The sequence below is a fragment of the Anguilla anguilla genome, chromosome 14, assembly GCF_013347855.1.
Source record: "Anguilla anguilla isolate fAngAng1 chromosome 14, fAngAng1.pri, whole genome shotgun sequence".
NCBI classification, from domain to species: domain Eukaryota; kingdom Metazoa; phylum Chordata; class Actinopteri; order Anguilliformes; family Anguillidae; genus Anguilla; species Anguilla anguilla.
In genome coordinates, this window is record NC_049214.1 from 272,291 (window position 1) to 295,102 (window position 22,812).

At 42.0% G+C, this 22,812-nt stretch overlaps 2 protein-coding genes across 5 annotated transcripts; both read right to left on the reverse strand.

Annotated features, from left to right (window-relative positions):
- Window positions 1–231: 231 nt before the first annotated feature.
- Window positions 232–3,626, reverse strand: LOC118212390 (stromal cell-derived factor 2-like). 2 transcript variants are annotated; one of them, XM_035390209.1, is made up of 3 exons: window positions 2,421–3,626; window positions 1,208–1,422; window positions 232–870 (listed from the first exon to the last, which is right to left on the reverse strand). In XM_035390209.1, the coding sequence occupies exons 1-3, from the start codon at window positions 2,602–2,604 to the stop codon at window positions 592–594; spliced, it is 678 nt and encodes a 225-aa protein (XP_035246100.1). In that variant the 5' UTR covers window positions 2,605–3,626; the 3' UTR covers window positions 232–591. The 2 variants fall into 2 exon arrangements, with proteins under 2 accessions (XP_035246100.1, XP_035246102.1); XM_035390211.1 differs by having other exon boundaries at window positions 235–870; window positions 1,226–1,422; window positions 2,421–3,610.
- A 4,864-nt stretch (window positions 3,627–8,490) lies between these two features.
- LOC118212986 (ubiquitin-conjugating enzyme E2 L3-like) lies at window positions 8,491–17,640 on the reverse strand. Of its 3 annotated transcripts, XR_004762334.1 has the most exons (5): window positions 17,489–17,640; window positions 13,261–13,356; window positions 12,262–12,448; window positions 9,388–11,940; window positions 8,491–9,329 (listed from the first exon to the last, which is right to left on the reverse strand). XR_004762334.1 is itself a non-coding variant. In XM_035391568.1 (4 exons), exons 1-4 carry the CDS (start codon window positions 17,510–17,512, stop codon window positions 11,786–11,788), a joined length of 462 nt encoding a protein of 153 aa, XP_035247459.1. In that variant the 5' UTR covers window positions 17,513–17,640; the 3' UTR covers window positions 8,491–11,785. The 3 variants fall into 3 exon arrangements, 2 of the variants coding, with proteins under 2 accessions (XP_035247459.1, XP_035247460.1); XM_035391568.1 differs by having other exon boundaries at window positions 8,491–11,940; XM_035391569.1 differs by lacking the exon at window positions 17,489–17,640 and adding an exon at window positions 13,504–13,660 and having other exon boundaries at window positions 8,491–11,940.
- Window positions 17,641–22,812: the final 5,172 nt, after the last annotated feature.

Below are 22,812 nucleotides of genomic sequence, written 5' to 3' on the forward strand. Positions count from 1 at the left end.
CTCCAACCCTGGTCCTGGAGAGCTACAGGATATGCTGGTTTTTGTTTTCACCCTAAAATCAGCACCCAGTTAAGACCCAACACACCAGGTGAGTTGAGTTAACTGTGTAATCAGCTGCTCTAAATGATTCATGAAGTGCAGAGGCACTATAAAAACCAGCAGACCCTGTAGCTTTCCAGGACCAGGGTTGGAGACCACTGCAATAGAGAGAATAGAGCAGGGGTGGCCAACCCTGGTCCTGGGGAGCCGCAGGGTCTGCTGGTTTTTGTTTTCACCATAAATACACCAACCGCTTAGACTGAAGAAACCAGGTGAGGTGAGTTAACTGTGTAATTAACTGCTTTATTGATCAATTAAGTGCCGAGTAAAAACAAAAACCAGCAGACCCTGTGACTCCCCAGGACCTGGGTTGGCCACCCCTGGAATAGGGCTTTATATGCAATGGTCCTCAATATGGCTTTGAAACCAAAGTGTGCCTGTGCAAGCTGGAAATCACAGGAAATATTCACATGTTCAGGACAATTTGTAATGAAGAAAAAGTGCAGAATAAATAAATAAAGGAAGCAGCAGCAGCAGCAGCAGCAGCAGTCGTCAGAGCTCATCGTGCCTCGGCAGCTGAACGCTGGTCTTGATGAACACGCCCTCCATGGCTTTCCAGTAGCTGTTGTGATTGGCGGTGTGCATGCCGTGGACCTCGCGCTGGCCTCTGATTGGATGACCGTACTGTTCTCCAGTGATGCTGAGGAACACATTGGTTCCCGGGTGTTTGAAGCACACCGCCTCGCCCCGCCCCCAGTGAGTCCCGCTGCACTGCACCGTCCACACGTCCAGGTCGTCTCCTTCCCCGTTCTCCCCGAACGCACTCACTTCCTGCGAGGGGGAAACGCAGCCAATCAAAGTCACAGGAGCAAATGAGATTCCTGAGAGGTCGGTTTCATCCCTTGACTGGATTCATCATTCATTTTGAGCTAATAATAATAATAATAATAATAGCCATATTGACAATACATTGTATTTATATTGTGATTTTCAGACTCAAGAGTTTGTCAATGACAAATAGTTGCACCATTTAGTCATTTTTCTTTTTTTGGTGGCAAGACTATAATCTTATGAATTATGTAACCTTAACCCTAACCCTATCCTTGGGCCCAGAACAGGCGGAATGGTGAGTTAGTCCGATAGTGGGTGCAGGGATGTTATGTGTTACCTGGTTGCAACGCGTTACCTGGTTGCCTGACAGGGGAGACACAAAGTGGTGTGTGTGGAGGTTGCGCCCGGTGTTGGCGTGGGTGATCCGGATGGCTTGCCCGCACTGCACGGGCACTCCCCGCTGGCAGATCTCCCCAGACCGTGCCCCGATGCGCCAGTAACTGTTGGCATCATCTGCACTCTCCACTCCAGTGACCGACTGCTGCCCACTCCCTGGGGGGGGTGGGGGTGGGTGACAACTGTCATTTTACCCTGCATCAAACTTTACTTAAAAAGGCTTTTTAACCAAACCAGAGAGCTCTTAAAACAACCTCAAACACTAACAATATTATGAAAATATACTGATATAGGACTATATATATATATATATATAGACTGTCATGCAAAAAAAAAAAAACCATTTATACGTTTTCACTTCATTATATTTCTTTTATGTAAAGTTTACTTTTATGATCTAAAAGTATGCTTTACATAATCTTGCACCCTCTTGCAACAGAAGCACTCCACAAATAGTTCTATTTTTAGGTATTTATTTATTATTAGTTTGTGTAATATTTTGACTAATTCATATGTGTTATTCAACACTATGCGCAGCAAATGTCTCATAACTAAACCAATGTAGTCGGTGCAAAATCACGTGATTTAACCATAACGCAAGTAAATATATAATATTGTTTTTGTCGAGATGCAAAGTTTCTCCAGGGACACTGGCAATAAGAAAGTTTAATGACAATCACAGACATTTAGGTCCATCTCGTCCTTTTATTTTAGCTGCAGTGCAGTCTGTCTTGCACTGTATCAGTCGCTGGGAACGTGTAGGGCATCTGGACAATGCACCAACATAGAACTATCATTTCCAATGAATGCCAAAATTGAAATTAATTTTAATTTCTAGAAATATAGGCTACACTCGATACGAAAGCCTACCTGTCAATGAACCTATCGAGTCCCAATACATCTTAGTATACATAAAGACTAGCCTGCATGACAGGGCAAGATACTTCTGCACTTTCATACTTCTGAGCCGGTCTATGATACAAGCGATATTAGCCTAACCAACACGATGCCTTACGCAACAACAGATGGATGGTATGCTCACGTTTAATTCTCCGATATTTCAAAAAACTCGCGCACCTCTTACTTCTTAACTGCGATGTAGGCTAAATACAAACGTAAACAGAGTTCTCATAATAGGAGAGCACGAAACTTGCCTGAGCCGTATTTGACATCATGGGAGTGGAGTCTAACGTTGTGCCGTGTGTTGAGTAATTTCAATAAGGAACCGCAGGTGACATAGTTGAATTCAGTTTCTCGACAATCGCATTGTAATGCAATACAGATCACCATGAACAATCTTATAAAGATGTGCATGCGGAGCGGGTTTATTAAATGCATTGTTCAGCCACGGAGTTTATTTTATTGGTTCCAGACAGAGCGGATATGTTTCAAATAAAACGGCCACTTTCATGGATGCCGACCAACCACAACTTGACAGGTACAGAGTAACAAGTGTCCACATGGGGTTTCGCGATTGGCCGGTGAGCTGCCGGAATTAAATAAAACGAGGATCTCAATGGTTCCGTTTTGAATCCCTCCTGGTGATTGGCTGCTCGATGTTCCACTGTACGTCAGCCCGGAAAAACCACAAAGATGAGTTAGCTTTACATTGCCTACTTACACATAGTAGTGCATAATCAAGTGCATTTGCAGATTTTAAAATTAATGATCAAGAGATTCGGGGGCTATATGTTTATGATGCTCAATACGTCCCAATCTAATGCCACGCTCGTGTTTTGGACTTTTAGCAAGCGCTAAACATTGAATATTTAACTAAACATTTGAAATACGAATTAATTATGTATTGGAAGCATTTTGGGAAAATGTCTTTACATCTTCAAACGAAAACATTTAGCATAAAAAGTATTATGCATAAAGATTTTGCATAATATATCCCGTATAAGTCAACTGTATTTAAGACTGTAGCTATTGACTGAGGATAGCCAGCTCCCTCGCTAATAAATGTTCCAAAAGTCTCATTTCTTGGCTGTTACACTTGGTCACGTGATGTCGTCCCAATTGTCCCCACTGTCTCGTTCAATTGAGTTTGGGGATCGAGCGGAAGTACAGGAAGTATGTGGCCACCATCTTATTCATGTCTCGGTAGACAGCAGCTACAATTCACGAACACATTTCACTTAAGTGTGACCGAGATGATACATTATTGGAATGTATTTGGTTGCCACTTGCTTTAATAGTCCGTATCGGTATTGACGTAGGTTGTTCAAGAAGGCAGGATGTCAGGACTCCGCTGGAAGACTGCGGTCACGCCTTCCGCACCAAAATATACTTGCACGGTCTTCATTGCTCTTTACGGTAACCCGATTGTGACGCAATCTACCGCGGATAAAGTTACTACTTGCGCTTTCAATAGTCCAACAAAGAAATAAAGAGAACTGAATACATAAATAAAATAAAACAAAATAAATAAATAAAATGGAGTATTAAATACTCGAAAATGGGAATTAGGTTAAATTCATGCCGTTTTAAAAAAAATCCATAAAATAATCTAATCAAATAGTCAACTAGATTTTTAAAGTCCTGCTTCCCAGGTATTCGTGCAAAGGTGTTTGTGTATTTTTACTGTAGGAATCTGGAATTATGGGATGGCAAAATCCTCAAATATTGGTCATTAAATTCTATACATACCATTTTTAAAAATTCAATAAACTTATGAAATCAAACTGTAACTGCGAAGTCCAATATATTCTTGAACAACACCTTCCCAGGTATTCATGCAACAGAATCCACGCATTTATACTGTAAGAATTTGGAATTATGGGATGGCAAAATTCTACAAAATGCCTGCAATTCTATAGATGGTGCTTATTAAAAATTCTATAAAATAATAAAATTAAACTGTTTTCTGCAAACTCCAATATATTCTTGAAGATCACCTTCCCAGATATTCACACCATGGATTCTGTGCATTTTTACTGTAGGAATTTGTAATTATGGTATGGCAAATTCCTCCAAAATGGCTATTAAATTCTATAGATGGTGCTTATTAAAAATTCAATAAAATAATTTAATGAAATTGTTTTCTGCAAAGTCCATTGCATTCTCGAAGACCACCTTCCCAGATATTCATGCCATGGATTTCGTGCTTTTTTACTGTAGCAATTTGGAATTATGGGATGGCAAAATCATCCAAAATGCCCATTAAATTGGATAGATGGTGCTTATTAAAAAATCCATAAAATAATTATCCCAAACTGTTTTCAGCAAACTCCAATATATTCTTGAAGACCACCTTCCCAGGTATCTATGCCATGGATTCTGTGCATTTTCACTCTACCAATTTGGAATTATGGGATGGGCAAAGTCCCCCAAAATGGCCATTCAATCCTATACATGCTGCCCCTAAAAAAATTAATAAAATATTTAAATCAAACTGTTCTCAGCAAAGTCAAATACATCCAGTGGCGAACCACAAGAAGGAAAGCGTTAGCCACAGTGTACGGGTCACATTCCCACATTCCCTATTCCTTCCCTAGGCCATCATAGGGAACTATGACCTTAATCGACTTCCCTGGTAAACTTTTAATAAACACATAAAGCATTTGAGTGAGGTCTCGTTAGATGAAATATTTCTTTTTTCTTTTCACAGGTTAAAGCAACAGATTCAGTAGAGATGACTGAAAACACGGACATGGGTGTGCGGGAGCGTGCTCAATGGCCTTCTCACTCCTCACTCTGGGTGTGCGGGAGCGTGCTCACTGGCTCCTCGCTCTGGGTGTGCGGGAGCGTGCTCAATGGCTCCTCACTCTGGGTGTGCGGGAGCGTGCTCAATGGCCTTCTCACTCCTCACTCTGGGTGTGCAGGAGCGTGCTCACTGGCCTTCTCACTCCTCACTCTGGGTGTGCGGGAGCGTGCTCAATGGCTCCTCACTCTGGGTGTGCGGGAGCATGCTCACTGGCCTCCTCACTCTGGGTGTGCGGGAGCGTGCTCACTGGCTCCTCGCTCTGGGTGTGCGGGAGCGTGCTCACTGGCCTCCTCACTCCTCACTCTGGGTGTGCGGGAGCGTGCTCACTGGCTCCTTGCTCTGGGTGTGCGGGAGCGTGCTCAATGGCTCCTCACTCTGGGTGTGCGGGAGCGTGCTCACTGGCTCCTCGCTCTGGGTGTGCGGGAGCGTGCTCACTGGCTCCTCGCTCTGGGTGTGCGGGAGCGTGCTCACTGGCCTCCTCACTCTGGGTGTGCGGGAGCGTGCTCAATGGCTCCTCACTCTGGGTGTGCGGGAGCGTGCTCACTGGCCTCCTCACTCTGGGTGTGCGGGAGCGTGCTCAATGGCTCCTCACTCTGGGTGTGCGGGAGCGTGCTCACTGGCTCCTCGCTCAAGGTGTGCGGGAGCGTGCTCACTGGCCTCCTCACTCCTCACTCTGGGTGTGTGGGAGCGTGCTCACTGGCCTCCTCACTCCTCACTCTGGGTGTGCAGGAGCGTGCTCACTGGCCATCTCACTCCTCACTCTGGGTGTGCGGGAGCGTGCTCAATGGCTCCTCACTCTGGGTGTGCGGGAGCGTGCTCACTGGCCTCCTCACTCCTCACTCTGGGTGTGCGGGAGCGTGCTCACTGGCTCCTCACTCTGGGTGTGCGGGAGCGTGCTCACTGGCTCCTCACTCTGGGTGTGCGGGAGCATGCTCACTGTCCTTCCTCAATTGGGCATGGTACAACTTACACTGCTTCAGAACACACTATGTCACGTGAAAAGGGACAATATTATTCTCATATCAGACTCATATATCACTGTCTACAGAACTCACAAATGGTAGCAAACATGATTATTCATGTGCAGTAGTTTGCAGTATTTGCAGAAGTTGGAATGCTGTGTATTTGCTTTCAGATAAAATGTTATGCTGCATTTAAGTGCAATAAAGAGGACTTTTAAGTGACTGGGAAAACAGCCTCTTAGCCTGTAGCAAGGTCGAGCGATAATTCACAGGATTTACCAACAGTCATTAAGCCACTGACTGAGCTGCAGAGAATTAAGTTTTTTCAAGAAAACAATTTACTCAAGTGCCTAACCGTAGCTAAAGTCCGCCAATACCGATTAACAAACCCAACATGAATCATTAAGGATGTAGATCTAGTAGGCGCATTATCAGTACGTTTCAAAAATGCCATTTTCATTTCCGACCCTGATCTGTTTGAGGAACAGTACTGTGGCTAAGCGGTAGTCTATGTTTGAGGAACAGTACTGTGGCTAAGCGGTAGTCTATGTTTGAGGAACAGTACTGTGGCTAAGCGGTAGTCTATGTTTGAGGAACAGTACTGTGGCTAAGTGGTAGTCTATGTTTGAGGAACAGTACTGTGGCTAAGCGGTAGTCTATGTTTGAGGAACAGTACTGTGGCTAAGCGGTAGTCTATGTTTGAGGAACAGTACTGTGGCTAAGCGGTAGTCTATGTTTGAGGAACAGTACTGTGGCTAAGCGGTAGTCTATGTTTGAGGAACAGTACTGTGGCTAAGCGGTAGTCTATGTTTGAGGAACAGTACTGTGGCTAAGCGGTAGCCTATGTTTGAGGAACAGTACTGTGGCTAAGCGGTAGTCTATGTTTGAGGAACAGTACTGTGGCTAAGCGGTAGTCTATGTTTGAGGAACAGTACTGTGGCTAAGCGGTAGTCTATGTTTGAGGAACAGTACTGTGGCTAAGCGGTAGTCTATGTTTGAGGAACAGTACTGTGGCTAAGCGGTAGTCTATGTTTGTTTTGACTGTCAGTATCTGCCGTATCGGGCTCTCATTTCCATGTTTCAGAATGAATTATCTGAAGCGCAGGTCAAACCAAAAATTCGCAACTCAGTGCAACTGGCGGCTGTCCCGCTCTGAAACTCCCCACATGGGAATAGACTGAATGGCCTGCTGCCCCTCCTCCCAGTAACATTCTCAAATGGGTTCATTGTGAATATTTGGCCTGAACTGAGCTTTAGAGAATTCAATTCACAAACAATTAATTTCCTTTATATACAGCCGTACACTGCTCAATTTAACGAGCCACTCAAAGTGCTAATTACTTTTAGTGTTACAAACAACCCTGTATTCACTTAGTCAGACTTTTTAACTGGCTGAAGATTTCACGTTGCCCCAAGCAATCAGCAATTGAGTGGGGTACCCCACCCGTGGTAGGTATATGTAATTACAATCTGGATGCACACTCCAGCTGTCCACAGGAAATGCATGCTGGGATAGGGTAAATGTTCACGTGCACACACCTCACTAATTCCACAAAATAGATTCAAAAAAACACTTCACAATGGCTGCAACCAATGACTATATGCAATGATGTGGAAAGCCATTTTAAGCAGTGGTTGGACAATACGGTATAGCTTGTTTGTGGTCAGCAGGTCTGCCTTACCGGTGTTTGAGGTTCACACAGGTGGGGAGGATGAGGATGCTGAAGAGAACCCTTAAACCCCGAGACGCACTCCCGAAAGGCGGGTCGCTCTCTCCCTCTGCCGACCACAGCGTTGAACATTTCCTTCTACACTCAGCGCATGCGTTTAAGCGTTTTAAAAAGTCTTTTAATCTTTCACATTTTCTTTTCTTTAGTCTGGTCCGCACAAGCTGCCTTTGTTGGAGACTGCATGGCCACAAGGCTACATGCGTTTGACTGTACTGTAAGCATCCGAGATGGCATCCCCACCAGAGTCAGAGGCCTCATATTTAATTTACTGCAGGGAAATCAAACCTGGTCCTCAGTGCCCTACTGCACATGCTCACATTTGGTTTCCAGTGAAATTTAAAAAGCTGTTTGTTCATAACTACATATTATGCCAAAATAACTGCCCGCCATATCAAATAATTGCCTCACATCCCATGACTTTTTAATCAGATTAACTTTGGCTTTCATTTTGTTTTGTGCTATGTGGCAAATTATTCTTTTAGACAGGTAACATTTTTAAAACAGGCCCTAATTGCTGAAAGTGTGGACAGCGGGTCAGTAAAACTGAACCATTTGTGGAGAAAGAAAATGAGAGCATATAAAGTTGACTGCAGCACTATTAGCTGCTTTAAATGATCAGTTTAGTGCTGAGTAACGGATGCACTGGGCAGCGACACGGCTCTCAGACACCAGGAGCACAGGCCCTGCACTGACCAACTGACCAATCAATAAGGATCCTCCAATCGCATTGCCCCTCGTTTACGATCCTCCAATCACATTGCCCCTCGTTTACCGATCAGGGATTACGAATAAATGTTCATAAACTGCGAATCTGAGTGGCTTTCACAAGTACTGATGTATATCAATTTTATTCAAAAGTACTCACAAGTACATGTCAATAAAACATTTTAACTAGTGACAGACTGAGAATTATAAAGTGGCGTTTGACTTCCCATTGGACCAAATTACACACAGTATGAGCATCTCTGATGGAATAACCAACTACACAATGTACACAATTCCCCCACAAGACAAAGAGAAACTGAAAACTATGTTTATTATACTGAACTATATATCAAACACTTGCACTAACAAAGAGTCACAAGATGGCGAAACACATTTCAGCGAGTTTAGCTTTTGGACTAAAACTGGTGATGGAAAGTCTCACAGTAACGGCTGTCTCTGCAGCCCCGCACTGAGCTGCTCCAGCGATACCCAGCGCCTCACCAGAGCAAAATGGCCATGTGGGCATGCTGCTTCACTCAAGCAGAGAGAAAGGCACTTGGCTGACACTGCTGCAGAATAAACCTCCACTTCAACACCTCGCTCACTTTCCCCACTACATAAGCAATATAAAATAAAAAAGTATTTTCATAATCAAGTTTTTAGTGTCTAGTTGTTTTTCAGCATAGGGATATTCCTTAAACTGACGTCTAGCACACACTGACACTGTATTACTAATGTGTCCATACAAACAATTACTCTGATTAATTTGTGGCAACTGAAACCTGCTTTAGAGTTTCACGGTTAATTGAGGAGCACCATTTTTGCTTTCATCCAATAATCCTTCAAATTCATTCAAGGCTCTTCCGTGTGCAGTACCCATGAGTAGCTTTAGTTTATTAATCCAGCTGGGCAGCGTGATAACATGGTGGTAAGAGAACAGGACTTCCTCAGGGTCGGTACCTGGCTGGGCTCTGCCTCAGGGTCGGTACCCGGCTGGGCTCTGCCTCAGGGTCGGTACCCGGCTGGGCTCTGCCTCAGGGTCGGTACCCGGCTGGGCACTGCCTCAGGGTCGGTACCCGGCTGGGCACTGCCTCAGGGTCGGTACCCGGCTGGGCACTGCCTCAGGGTCGGTACCCGGCTGGGCACTGCCTCAGGGTCGGTACCCGGCTGGGCTCTGCCTCAGGGTCAGTATCCCAGTACAGGGTGCTTAACTTCAGCTGTATGACTTAATTTCCTATAAAGAATGTAAACTAAGTTGCTCTAGATATTTTCTGCTAAATACCTCAAACGTAAATGTAATTTTTTGCCAACATCAAACCCTGGAATTTAATATTGTGGTGAGCTGAAGTTTTGTACTGTTCTTGTTAAGCAAGCTGGGAGCAGGTTGGGGAGAGAAAAAGAACCATACTTTTATACAATTTATGTCTGCTGTAATGGGTGTCCATGTACACGTCATCCACACCTGAAACCTGCGGGTGCTGTGTAAGCATTAGACACGCTTTTCATACGACTACCCCAACGGATCCAGTGACTTAACTGCAGGTCCGCATCACCATTTTTAACCTTTACAAACGACTAGTTAAAAACTGTTTAAAACACATTATCTCTTAAATGGCCACAGTTATCAGAGGTAATTAATTTGTCACCTTTCACACAAGGGGCTATGCAGGACTTGAGACAAATGGTTGATATATGTGCACATATGTTTTTCAAATGATTAAGTGTGCATATGTACAAGCACAAATAGGTCATGATATTGTGAAAAGCCAACCCTAAACTTCAAATATGGGTGTGATGAAAATGAAAAATTATGAAACTTATTACTGCACAAATTAAAATATGAAGAGTTCTTTTCAGCTGAATATGATGGAGATTTTTTATGCGTGATCTTATCACACAATCAGAACGATACCCTGAATGACAGCAGCTCACGGCTCACTGAGGCACACCATATAAAGGGGCAGCTATGTGATTATTAATTACATTGACTATTTCTCAATGATTTTCTCTGTATTTTTGTAAGATAAATATTTATACATATGTATATCACTAGTATTGTGGATCTTATTCTACCTCAATTATGGTGTATACGCCTTTTTGAAATGTGTGTTTTTTTTTTTTTTGTTTTTTTTTTTTTTTAAACTAAAACAAATATATATATATATATATATTATTGATCAAAAGTTTCCATAGCTACAAGACATTTCTTGATGCTGACGAGCCCAATCTTTTTTTTCAAAGAATAGCCAGACAAAGGCATACCAGAATTAAATTCAATGACATCAGATCAAAGAAAGTACTGGAAATTGCAGTGAAAAAATAATTTCTGCAGTAATCTTTTAAAAATATATCATTATGTTCAGCTACACACTTTTCTCCTTTTTATAATTGTTGATACTTCAATGTTGGTGACTAGGCGGCAAGTTTCTTTTGATTATTCCCAGAGCTGCAAGCGAAGGTTAAAAACTTAAAAGGTCGTCCCGCAGATCTCAGAGCACCGTAAGCAGGAAGTAGAAGCGGAAAAGAACACAGAGCAGTCTGCCAAAGCTCCCGCAGCCTGCTCTGTGCTTTAAGCGCCTGCAATTTACTTTACTTTTTTATTTATTTTTTTACAAATACATGTTTTCTTTAGAAGAGAAATCACATTAAAGACAAAAGAAAAGGGAATGAACAACATTACCTCCTGAAAGGCATAGTATATTGTCTTGAAAACACTCAAAAAACAAAAAGTGTCTGCAATGGAAGTGTACTACACTCGACCAGTGATTTTTCTTTTTTAAACAGAGTGGAATTCACGGTACTTTTTACCATTTTTCCTTTTGATTTGAGCTCTGTATTTTTATATATTGATTTCTTTAATCCTGTTATGTCCTTTTTTTAATTTAAGAAAACAGAAAGTTCATAAGAGCCTCAAGCTAACACCCAGAGGTGAAGAACTTTGCTTTGCAGAGTCCTGCGCTGAGAGAAAGAGACAGGGTGTGTGTGTGTGTGTGAGAGAGAGTGTCAGTGTGAGGACCGGTGGAATGATGGAGGCTACAGGGAGAGACAGGGTGTGTGTGTGTGTGTGTGTGTCAGTGTGAGGACCGGTGGAATGATGGAGGCTACAGGGAGAGACAGGGTGTGTGTGTGTGTGTGTGTGTGTGAGGACCGGTGGAATGATGGAGGCTACAGGGAGAGACAGGGTGTGTGTGTGTGTGTGAGTGTGTGAGGACCGGTGGAATGATGGAGGCTACAGGGAGAGACAGGGTGTGTGTGTGTGTGTGTGTGTGTGTGTGAGGACCGGTGGAATGATGGAGGCTACAGGGAGAGACAGACGGGTATGGGACACGTGAGAGAGAGTGTCAGTGTGAGGACCGGTGGAATGATGGAGGGACAGACAGACGGGTACGGGACACGGGGAGGGCGAGGCTCCATTATCAGTCCGTCGGTCGCCTTTCACCATGTTTCTTTGTAAACTCTTCTGCGTTCTTAAAGAATTTTTTCCGGTCCTTGGAGTACTCCTCGGCCAGGTCAGCCCTCAGAGGGTGCTCTGGCTGCGGGTCGTTCACCAGAGCGATGAGGGCCTGGATTACTGCAGGCCGAAAGAAAACAAACACAAACACATCAAAACTTCATTTCCCATCAACCACTGCACACTGACTAGGAAAAAAAAAATCTAAAATTCTCTTTGTGCACATCTGTGGACTTTGAATGCTATTGTGCGAGCAACCCCCACCCCACCCCACCCCTCCCCTCCCCCTCCCCCTCCCGCTCTGAAAGTAACATTGATTGTAAAGTAAGAAAAGAACACGCTTAACAGCATGAAGCTGTGCGATGCCTCCCTGAACTTTGACCGGCAGGGTTTATGACAGTGTGTGGTTGATCTCTCCTGGATGGACCCAGCTGTGCCTACCTTGCACTGTTTTTGTAGCAGGCTTCCAGTTCTCAGCGTTCAGAATTGGCAGGCAGACCTGGCCTTTCTCATCGATGTTGGGGTGGTAGATCTTGGTTTTAAATATGATCCTGGGGGGCTTGAAGGGGTACTCGGTGGGGAACACGATCTCGATCCGGAACGCTCCTTTGTCGTACGGGGCATTATCCTTCAACAAGACACGCCGTAAAACCTCAGCTTAGTACACTTTACTGCACAGCTCAAGCGATAAACTGCAGCCCAATGCACATCACGACTAATAATAATCACATCGTATCAAAACAACAAACCAACAAATAAAGAGCAAGTGACACACTAAGAAAATAAAAATCAGTAATGATGAAACTGAATGGAAATGATAAAATCCACAATAAACCTACAATTATATTCAACAGGCCACACACTGCCTGTAGTTATTGAACTTTAAGTTAAAAGTTGGTGAGAGACATCTGTACAAACACCGATGCTTTTTTGTTCTTGTTGTTGTTGTTTTTGGTACAAAAGAGCTGTTCCCCCTCCCTGACTAAAGCACTCTGTACTGAGTCCTGGCACAGCTGTGCTTCCCCAGACAGCCAAGCGGGCCATCAGTACCTGTCCTGGCACAGCTGTGCTTCCCCAGACAGCCAAGCGGGCCATCAGTACCTGTTCAGTCCCGTCTTTAGATTTCATGCATAGCTGTTTGTGATCTGCTTACTTGCTTAGCAAAAAGAAAGGGAGTTTGAGTGTGTTGGCCAAGCAATAACAGAATAAATACATATACAATTCCCTATTACCTAGTTGGAAAAATCAAAAGTAAAACTGACTGCAGTCGAAGGAACGTGTCAGAAAGCGCACTTCCATAATTAGAATGCAATTAGCATGTGGCTATCACTGTGAGATCTTACCGGGACAGGAAGTGAGCCTGTTTCTCTTATGTATATACTGGAATGTTATGAGCTCCTCTGAACCCATTCTGCACCTGTGAGAATGTGACATACTTACAGGGACGATGAGCGCTTGCCAACAAAGAAGATTTGTTTCCTCAACTTGGATGTTACGGAAATTTTTCATGTCAGACTTCCGGATATCTTCAAGTTCCTGCAAAACAATTAAACAAGCATGCATCAAGGCAAAAATAAACCACTCAGAAAGTTAAATCTTCTAGGAGCACCATTAAGTCCATTATAACAAAACAGAAAATAAATATGGCACAACCCAGACACCACTGAGATCACACTGTCTTACCAAACTGAGAAACCAGAAGACGACAGGTGACCAGGAACTGTCAGAAGTGACCAAGAGGCCAGCCTCCACAGGGCTGCACTGCTCATTGGCTGAAAGGGGAGGAACTGTCCAGAGATCAACAATCTCTTCAGCACTTCAGATTTTGGGAGAGTGGCTGAACGGCAGCCACTTCTGAAAAAGGCCAACATTAAATCAACATGGAGTTTTCCACAGGCCATGCGGCAGACCTTGAGATCTTCTGGAAGACTCTGTGGTCTGACCAAACTAAAGCTGGGTGCTCTGGCCTGAGAGTAAAGCACTACGTTTAGTGCAAACCAAACACCACGTTTAGTGCAAACCAAACACCATCCCCACGGCCAAGCATGACGATGGCAGAATCACGCAATAACAAAGCACACAGCGAAAACCACGAAGGGACGGCTTACAAACATGACACCCAGAGTTCTGGAGCAGGCCAGCCAAAGCCCAGATTACATTCCTGCTGAGACTCAGCCTTCAAATCGCCATCTAACCACACGCTATAACTGCCCAGAGCCAGAGAAAAGCGCATGCAGCCCACACCCAGCCTCAGAACAGCAGCACACACTCAGCCTCAGAACAGCAGCACACACCCAGCCTCAGAACAGCAGCACACACTCATCCTCAGAACAGCAGCACACACCCAGCCTCAGAACAGCAGACACACACTCAGCCTCAGAACAGCAGCACACACTCAGCCTCAGAACAGCAGACACACACACATCCTCAGAACAGCAGCACACACTCATCCTCAGAACAGCAGCACACACCCAGCCTCAGAACTGCAGACACACACTCAGCCTCAGAACAGCAGCACACACCCAGCCTCAGAACAGCAGTACACACTCAGCCTCAGAACAGCAGCAGACACTGAATACTGATCAGGAATAAGCAGGGACAGATAATGGATGGATGGATTCACAAATGCATCAATTCATTTTCACTTTCATTTTTATTTTCATCTTTACATAGCCTAGTTTCGTGTATCTACCACAAGTTACTCATCTAAGAAAATAACTTCCTGCTCGACTAACAATACCCAGGAGGATAAGGCACATTTCAAATAGGAAAATAAACGTGGTGTTCCTCTAAAGAGACCACTAACAAAACCTGCCAATAACCAATCAGCAGAGAAGCTAACATTCTGGGTTGTAATGAGCTAGCAAGGTCGTCTTTCCAAAGAATTAGCTGAATGGCTTTCATTGACAGAACAGAATAAGTATGACAAACCCCTGAAAGAAAGCAGCCTAAGCCATGTTTGTAGTGCTATTTATAAGTTCTGTCATTGCTGTGAGCACACTGGTTAGATACAGCTGATGGCCTGCTAAGCTAGCTGCCTAGATAGATTTATGTGAGATTGGTATAAGTAGGTCTATTATGGACTAACTACACTCCCTTCCAGTTTCTTCACTTATCATTTTAAAAGCCAAGCTTGGTTTAGCCCCAGAATACACAGCCAATCCACTGACAGGATACATCAGACCAAGATCCCTTCGGCCCTCAACAAAATTGCATTGCATTTTTGCATTCATTGCAACAAATTCTGGGGACAATGCATTTGTGGCTTGGGTTACAATTTCATGGAACAACGTCTGATAGATTTTTACCAGGGCCTCCAACTTTCAGCCCACTTAAACAGCCCTTTTTCAAACATGCTTTCAACCTTATGTGGATCAGGTATTGGCTAGCACACACCCGATCTGAATCTTACTATGCATCTTAATTCTTGCCTGTTGTTAAGCTTGGCTTTGGCCGGAGATACCTTTGATTACCGTGCATACAAGCATTTCAAGGTGCATGTGAACAGCATATTTGGGACATGAACTTGATCAGGATAAGGCCCATTATCCACAATGTTGTCAGTGTGTGTAGCACATGTCTGCATCTCAAACTATGAATTTTGTCTGAGGGAACAGAGCACACACTGCAGATGACCTGTTTCTACAGGCTCAGCACATGCATCATGGCTCAGAAACCTGGGCTTCATCTTCCCGTTAAACGACGAAGACACCACAGGACTGCTGCTCCTGATTCGGGCTCCAGAATGGACCTTGTGACCGCAGTGTTTGTAAGGTGAGGAGACACACTCAGTCACAACTAAGCTCATTTGCTCCAGGGACACCAAAGGTGATGTTTATCATTTCCTGAATGTGCATAAAAGCTACAACTGCTTTCCCAGCACTCAAAACAGAAAGTGAAACACAAAACTACAGCAAACAGAGCACAGTGACTCAGCTTGTACCAGCATTGCATTTGCAGAACTTCTGCAGCCATCTCGCAAGTGAACACCACAAAAAGACTTTCGTACAAAGGGACCATTTTTATATTTAAAACAGGTCAGTGTTCAAGTGATTAACACAATCCTTTTTAACTCAACTTTGACCCCACTGCTACACGCACTGGTAAAGTTATACACAGTTGTAAAAAGGTTTAACTGACCATGAGCTCACTATTTTATTAACTGATAACCAATTTCACCAATGTATGCCAGAAGACAGCTCGTTATTTAATTTTCCACCTTTTAGACTTTAGACTTTATTGTCCCCAAGGGGAAATTCCTTTCCACAACACTGTACCCATCAGACAACAGTACATACAACAGCACACAGTAACAGCATACAATGACAGACAACAGTACACACTCAGGCCTGTTAAAATGCAAGGTATCAACAATACAACTTTCCTCATACTTTGAACATTTTTTAATGAATAATTCCGCAGCAGTAAATCTACGTAACCTGATCAACCTGCCGCCCAGACCGCAGTTTCGTTTTACTGGAAAAAGCAGTTCAGACAAAACCACACCCCAGTAGCTTTCGACATGGAGGACTTTACGGGAATTTCCTGCTATATGACATGTAGCTAGCGAACAAAATCCTCCCGGACACAGCAGTATTTTAGACCTAGCAACAATTAGATCTGTATATATTCATTTCCTTGGTGCTAAGCACAACCAAAGAAAGAAGTACCAACCGTAAGATTCGTTCTGTCACACTCACAGTGCTTTCACGAACACACATACTTAGCTATTGTTGTTTAGCTAGCTAGCTAACTTTATGCATTTAGCTAGCTAGCTAGCTAGCTATGACGGCAGCTCGATACACATCATAGCACTCAACATTTCCCCAAAATTACTTACCTGCCTTCGGTATAGAAAATAAATAGCTAACGCCTTCAAAACATTTAATATAGCCTGGCATTGATAAATCATTTTGATTGTGTATGGGCATAAAGCAGACGGGGGTGAGAATATCTTTATCATAGCTAGCATCTAGACTGAACGTTAGTTTAGCGTCTCTTAAGCTAACGTTAGCTAGCCACACATTTCAAGTAAATAGCCAGTGTTATCTGAAGCCTAACACAACAGAGTTTGATTGAATGAAATTCCATAGCCATTCGTTTAAATGCAATCGAAAACCATTTTAGACATTTCCAAACAAGAGGCACAGGAGAATGTCGGTTTAGTTATACTGTTATCCAGCTGTTAGCTCATCTTCCCCGTTCAAAAGTTTCACTTGATACCGTATTGTGATTGTGAACTGCCGTAATAATGTTGGTGCCAACTAATAGCTCAGGCTCCTCACGCGTTAGCTGATTGTACATTAACGTTATCTGCTGTTTCGACGTTATTATTGTCAGAATGACTACTACTGACCCTCTCTGTCGTAATTGTATTTACTAAGCAGCTAAATGATACGAGTCTGAGCTCTTTGCACTTCCCCATGTAAAAAATAAATCCGAAGCCTACGACTACGGCCTAACATGCCGGTGCTTAGCTGGCTCACTCACTCACTGCCGTTGACTACCCATATTTAGCTAGTCTAGTCTTTCAAAACGCTCAATGTGATTACGTGGGGAGAATTAATTACAGTAACTTAAGCATTTGGTCGTTGGAGACACGCAATCAATCGAGCGTGTTTACGCCTGTATTTTATAGATAAGAAAACTGACTGGTCCACATATTTACCTTGCACAGCCGCTTGCTCCCCATCTTGCATTTGCTTACTGGTCCCAGAATACACGGCGGCAGGACGGATAAAGCTCGCGCAGTACTTCCTACAACAGAACTGTGTGCTTCCTACTGCTTACGGTAACAGGTATCAATGCGGATTTGCGCAGCAGACAACTAAACATGCAACGTTCAATCATCAACGTATATATTTAAAGTTTAAAAATAATAAAAAGTTTGTCTTTATGAGAATATTCAGAAATTCCAAAGAAGATATTCGGCTAATATGCATAGAAATGCTTTACAATTATGTCCAAGCACTAGCCTGAAGTCGCCTTACATAAAATGGGGATTTGTAAAATCCTGAAAATCTGGATAGGTCACCTGTAATATCTCACTCTCCTTACTTTCATGTTAGCATTTTTTATGTTAGCAAATATCTCTGTGTCAGTTACAGAGTAGTTGCACCGAGCTTGATGGTAACCTAACCTAAAAAATAACTAAATAATAGTTGTTATCAGGTTTAGTTGTTTTAGGCAATTTAGTGCCAGCACAACAAGGAAATGGCGAATGATATTCGGCCTTCCGACTTCAGTAGCTCACAAGCGAAACGTCATATAATCAAACAAATCACAAATTCCGAATGCGGGAAACCGCAGTATTTCCAAATTACTTATTTTAATCACAGCGCACAATAAAAACTATTATTTTGAATAGTTATATTATATATTAGTAACCAACGAAAACAAATGCAATTATATCAAGCTGTTTTATTCAGCTGAGATTTAAAACAAGTTTTTTCCTGAAAGCGACACAGTTATTATTCATCTGCATGAGGATCGGGAATTGGTCAATGATGCTTACTGGGCAGCGTGGTGATTGGCAGCTGTGTGTCCTTTCAGTGGGCTATGCATCAGAAATGTACGTGCAGTGCCAGAAAGAACCAACCTGGCAACTTTCAGCTCTCTTATTTAAAAACGCCATTCTTATTTTATTTATTTATTTATTTTAAAGGAGCAAAATGTTATTATTTCCACATTTATGAATTATGAAGTGAATTTTATGAAGTAAATATCATATAATAAGTCATTGCACAATGTCTTTAATTCCCCTAAAAAGTTTCGCTACAGCTCCTGGAAAACCTTGGTGCGTGCATACTGAAAACATGCCGTGACATAAAGCCATTGTGTGTCTAATGTGCTGACATTTAACATTTAGCAGCACTCTCCCTTCTCCTGTCGAAAGGCTGAAGTTTAGCAGGTGTGGGTTTGAGCAAACGGAAATCCCAGTGCCCCAGTACAGGTGTCCGACTCTAGCCCTGGAAGTCCACAGTATCTGCTGCTTTTTGCTTTCGGCACACAAGTAATAAAAGGCACTGATTGGCTCGTTCTTTGCCATTTACAGTACACGTCAGGTCAGCTACTTACTGTAGATTGCCTCAATCCTGTCCTTGCCTTTTGCATATTTTTATATTTGGTATTTTATTTCAGTATTTTTGAGCATTGTCAGCACACTAACTCATTGATCTTTTTTCCAGCTGAAGTATGGATAGTCCTGGTGCTGCAGCTGAACATCCGATAATTTGACTGGCAGGATCATATACGAAAACCAGATCACTAACCTGATGGGCAGACAGTGCGCTCCATATGTCCTCCCATTTACTTACATGCAGGAAGCTAGTAACAGATGTTTCTAAAATGAGCTTCTGAGCATCTATTTAAACTGCACTGTATGCAGATAATTACTTTCTAGAAGATGAATCAAACTGGAATGTTTTCCCTGAAAAAATATGTATTTATTGCCCATTTTTCAATGGCCATAGGTACACTTGCTAATACAGAAAATATTTGGGTCATTCAAAATTCATTAACAAACCTGTGTACTAACCGTTCTTCAAGCTGCTGAACACAGCCGTGAACTTGCCTTTACCCTCAGACTTACCGTTTTCCTAACCCTAACCCTATCCATAACCCTAGTTTGGGCCCTTAACCCTAATTGAAGCCCTAGGTACCTATGAAAACTTCAGAAAATCCATTTAAAATTGAGTTTTAAAAAAGGGACCAGTGTGTAATATCTGTGGTACTAATATAGACAGCAGTGAAAGACTGTTGCTAGACTCTGGTTAGTCTGTAATATCTGTGGTACTCATATAGACAGTAGTGAAAGACTGTTGCCAGGCTCTGGTTAATCTGTAATATTTGTGGTACTCATATAGACAGCAGTGGAAAAACTGTTGCTAGACTCTTGTAATATCTGTGGTACTAATATAGACAGTAGTGAAAGACTGTTGCTAGACTCTTGTAATATCTGTGGTACTAATATAGACAGCAGTGAAAGACTGTTGCTAGACTCTGGTTAGTCTGTAATATCTGTGGTACTCATATAGACAGCAGTGAAAGACTGTTGCTAGACTCTGGTCAGTCTGTAATATCTGTGGTACTAATATAGACAGCAGTGAAAGACTGTTGCTAGACTCAATGGGTAATGACTGTTCAAGTCCTAAAACTCAGTGAGCAGTATTTACTCCATTTGTGTGTTGCTGTGAGTTTTTTTTTTTTTTTTGAATCTTTACTTTTCAGTAAGTTCAAATCAAATCTAATGAATAGATCAAACAGGTAAATTTATGCTGGGAATGTTGGTATAAGTTTAATTATACCAACATTAAATTGGCATCATTAAATCATGTACATATGACTTGATACTCAAGTTAATACAACTGAAAGTTGTTTAAGTCATTTTTAAGTAATTTTTAAGACAATATACTGTAGGTTAAACCAGTTAAGTGGAATTAACTTTTTTTTTAAAGGAACAGTCAAGACAACAAGACTTGTGCTGAGATATTTAGCCTTATTGCTATAAAATTAAACATTTTGAGTTGCTTTATTCAATTTGTTAAAGGCACTGGGTTTCCTCAATTTGAGTATGCTGAACCTTTACAGTGTTGGCATTGGTTCCTTATGTTCAGTATTGGTTCAATATGCATTTGTTTTTGCAAAAGCTGTCATGTCAAAAAATATTTATATGCAAATATAGGAATGCGGACATTGAAGGGTTCTTCATTGAACATGCTGTTCTGACTTCATTTTTTGAATTTCTCAAGAACATACCAAGAATAACCTTGATGGTATAACAGGAAACATAATGTAATAAATGTAATAATGTGTATAAATGTAATAATAAATGTAATAAAATAAATGTAATAATGTGTTCTGCAGCCAGGCGGTATGCTGAAAAACGTAAATCTGGGAGGATGCAAATGTAATGACACAATGAACTCTTTGATATTTATCAGTAAAAATCTTTACTTGTATATGTCAAGTTCTGAAATTAATTTTCAATTTTCATTAGATTATTTCTTTAACAAGAGGCCCCTACATAATCCCAACCTATTTTCTTAGGCAAGTATCTTGTTTTATTTACTCTGTCCCAGTATCGCTCTGCGCAGTGTATTCTGGTCTCTTTCTACATGCAGATCCACACACTACACACAGAGTAGCCCAAAGGACCAACATGACAATCAGTCAGAAAAATGAAATGTTGGAGTAACATGAGCCAACTATGCCAACACTTTCCACTACTGGACTAAGCAGCACCAACATTGCATTACACTGAAAAAAGTGAATCTGAAATCAATCACAAAAATGCTGTTGCTAATTAGAAAATGTGAGTAAACGTAACTTTAAAAATGACAGTTCTACATTATAAAACAAAAATAAGTAGATCACACTTCAAGTACTGATTGTGGAGATTACAAAATTAAGTTGGTTTGACTTCAAAACAGACTTTTGAAATTCACACACTCAAAATAACGACTATGAAACTTCTAAAATTAAGTTGGCTGTACTTTAAATAAAAAGTAGAGCCAGCAGCTTTTTTAAGTTAATGCAGTATTTCTGAGCACAATGCACTACAGTTTGTTGAGTTCATGACTAATGATTAGATTTAGTGTGTAAACTGACATGACCAAAGAAATGAGTGTATTCTGTTGTACCCCTAGGGGGCACCCTAACATCACCATGCCATAGCATGCCTGAAAAGAACGGACACAGTCTTCACCATGGTCACTTACAAGATTCAGCAATTAACTTATTTGGAATAATGTCATGTATATTACTAATATACTGTTGTGCATGTCTTGTGTCTAGATTCACTGCTTAATTTTTGGTTTAATTCTTTTTTAAAGTGCATTAGTGCATTGTATTATATGTAAAACTTACAGCTTTAACCATAATGCTACCTGGTAGCCATGATACAAAATGGAATTAAGCAGGCATTTACCTGACAAGTTGTCACACTGACTGATATATAGATAGGCTTTTAACATATTTGATTTAGGCGGAAAGAAGATATTTTTCACTGATACACAATCTTTTTGCTGACATGACAGCTCGATGACTTCATTAATGATCTTCTCCCATGTAATGTAATGTAATGTAATGTAATGTCCCATTCAGCATTTTATTGCGTGAATAAAAAAATAAAAAAAATTAGAATCAAGCAAACAATAGTTGAGTGCTAACTATCTACTAGCCAGCTGTAAATGTGTCAGTGAGACACCTGATTTCAAAATATCAGTTTATCCCCAGTAGAAATGATGTACTGCATTCTGTAAGCATTACATTGCATTACATTACATTTAGGAGACTCTCCTATCCATCACCAATAGAATTCAGGAGAAACAGAAGAACATTTACCTGATTTACACCTGATTAACATGCACAATACTGCCTGACTTGATAAACAACATTCCCAGGCTGGCAGGTAAAGATAAAACTCCACTAAAGCACCAGTGCCAGTAACTCTGTTAAACAAGATCCAAAGTACACATTCTAAGTAAGAATACCCTAATACATGGTTCAAGTCCTTTTAAATAAAAGTGCGGATGCTGCTCTCGGTTTGTATCTAATTTCTTGTCTCCCCGTTACCAGTTGGAGCTTGCCTAAGGCTCTCTGGTTATGGTTTCTTTACTGTCCTTCTGCTGACAGGCACAGGGGGCCCACTGACCGAACACCAGCATTTAGCATATCAACGCTACTGCAGGCTGTAAATTAAAAGAATGATAGTTAGATCATAGACCAAAGATAGTTTGTGAATAAACCTGCTTCTAGTGGTCCACCAGCGCGCCAACTGCTGCTGCTGTCCCATAGGCGCTCGCTGGATCTGTCTGTATGTGCACACATGAGACATGAACACATCTGTGCACACATGAGTCATGAACACACATATGTGCACACATGAGACATGAACACATATCTGTGCACACATGAGACATGAACACACACATGTGCACACATGAGACATGAACACATATCTGTGCACACATGAGACATGAACACACATGT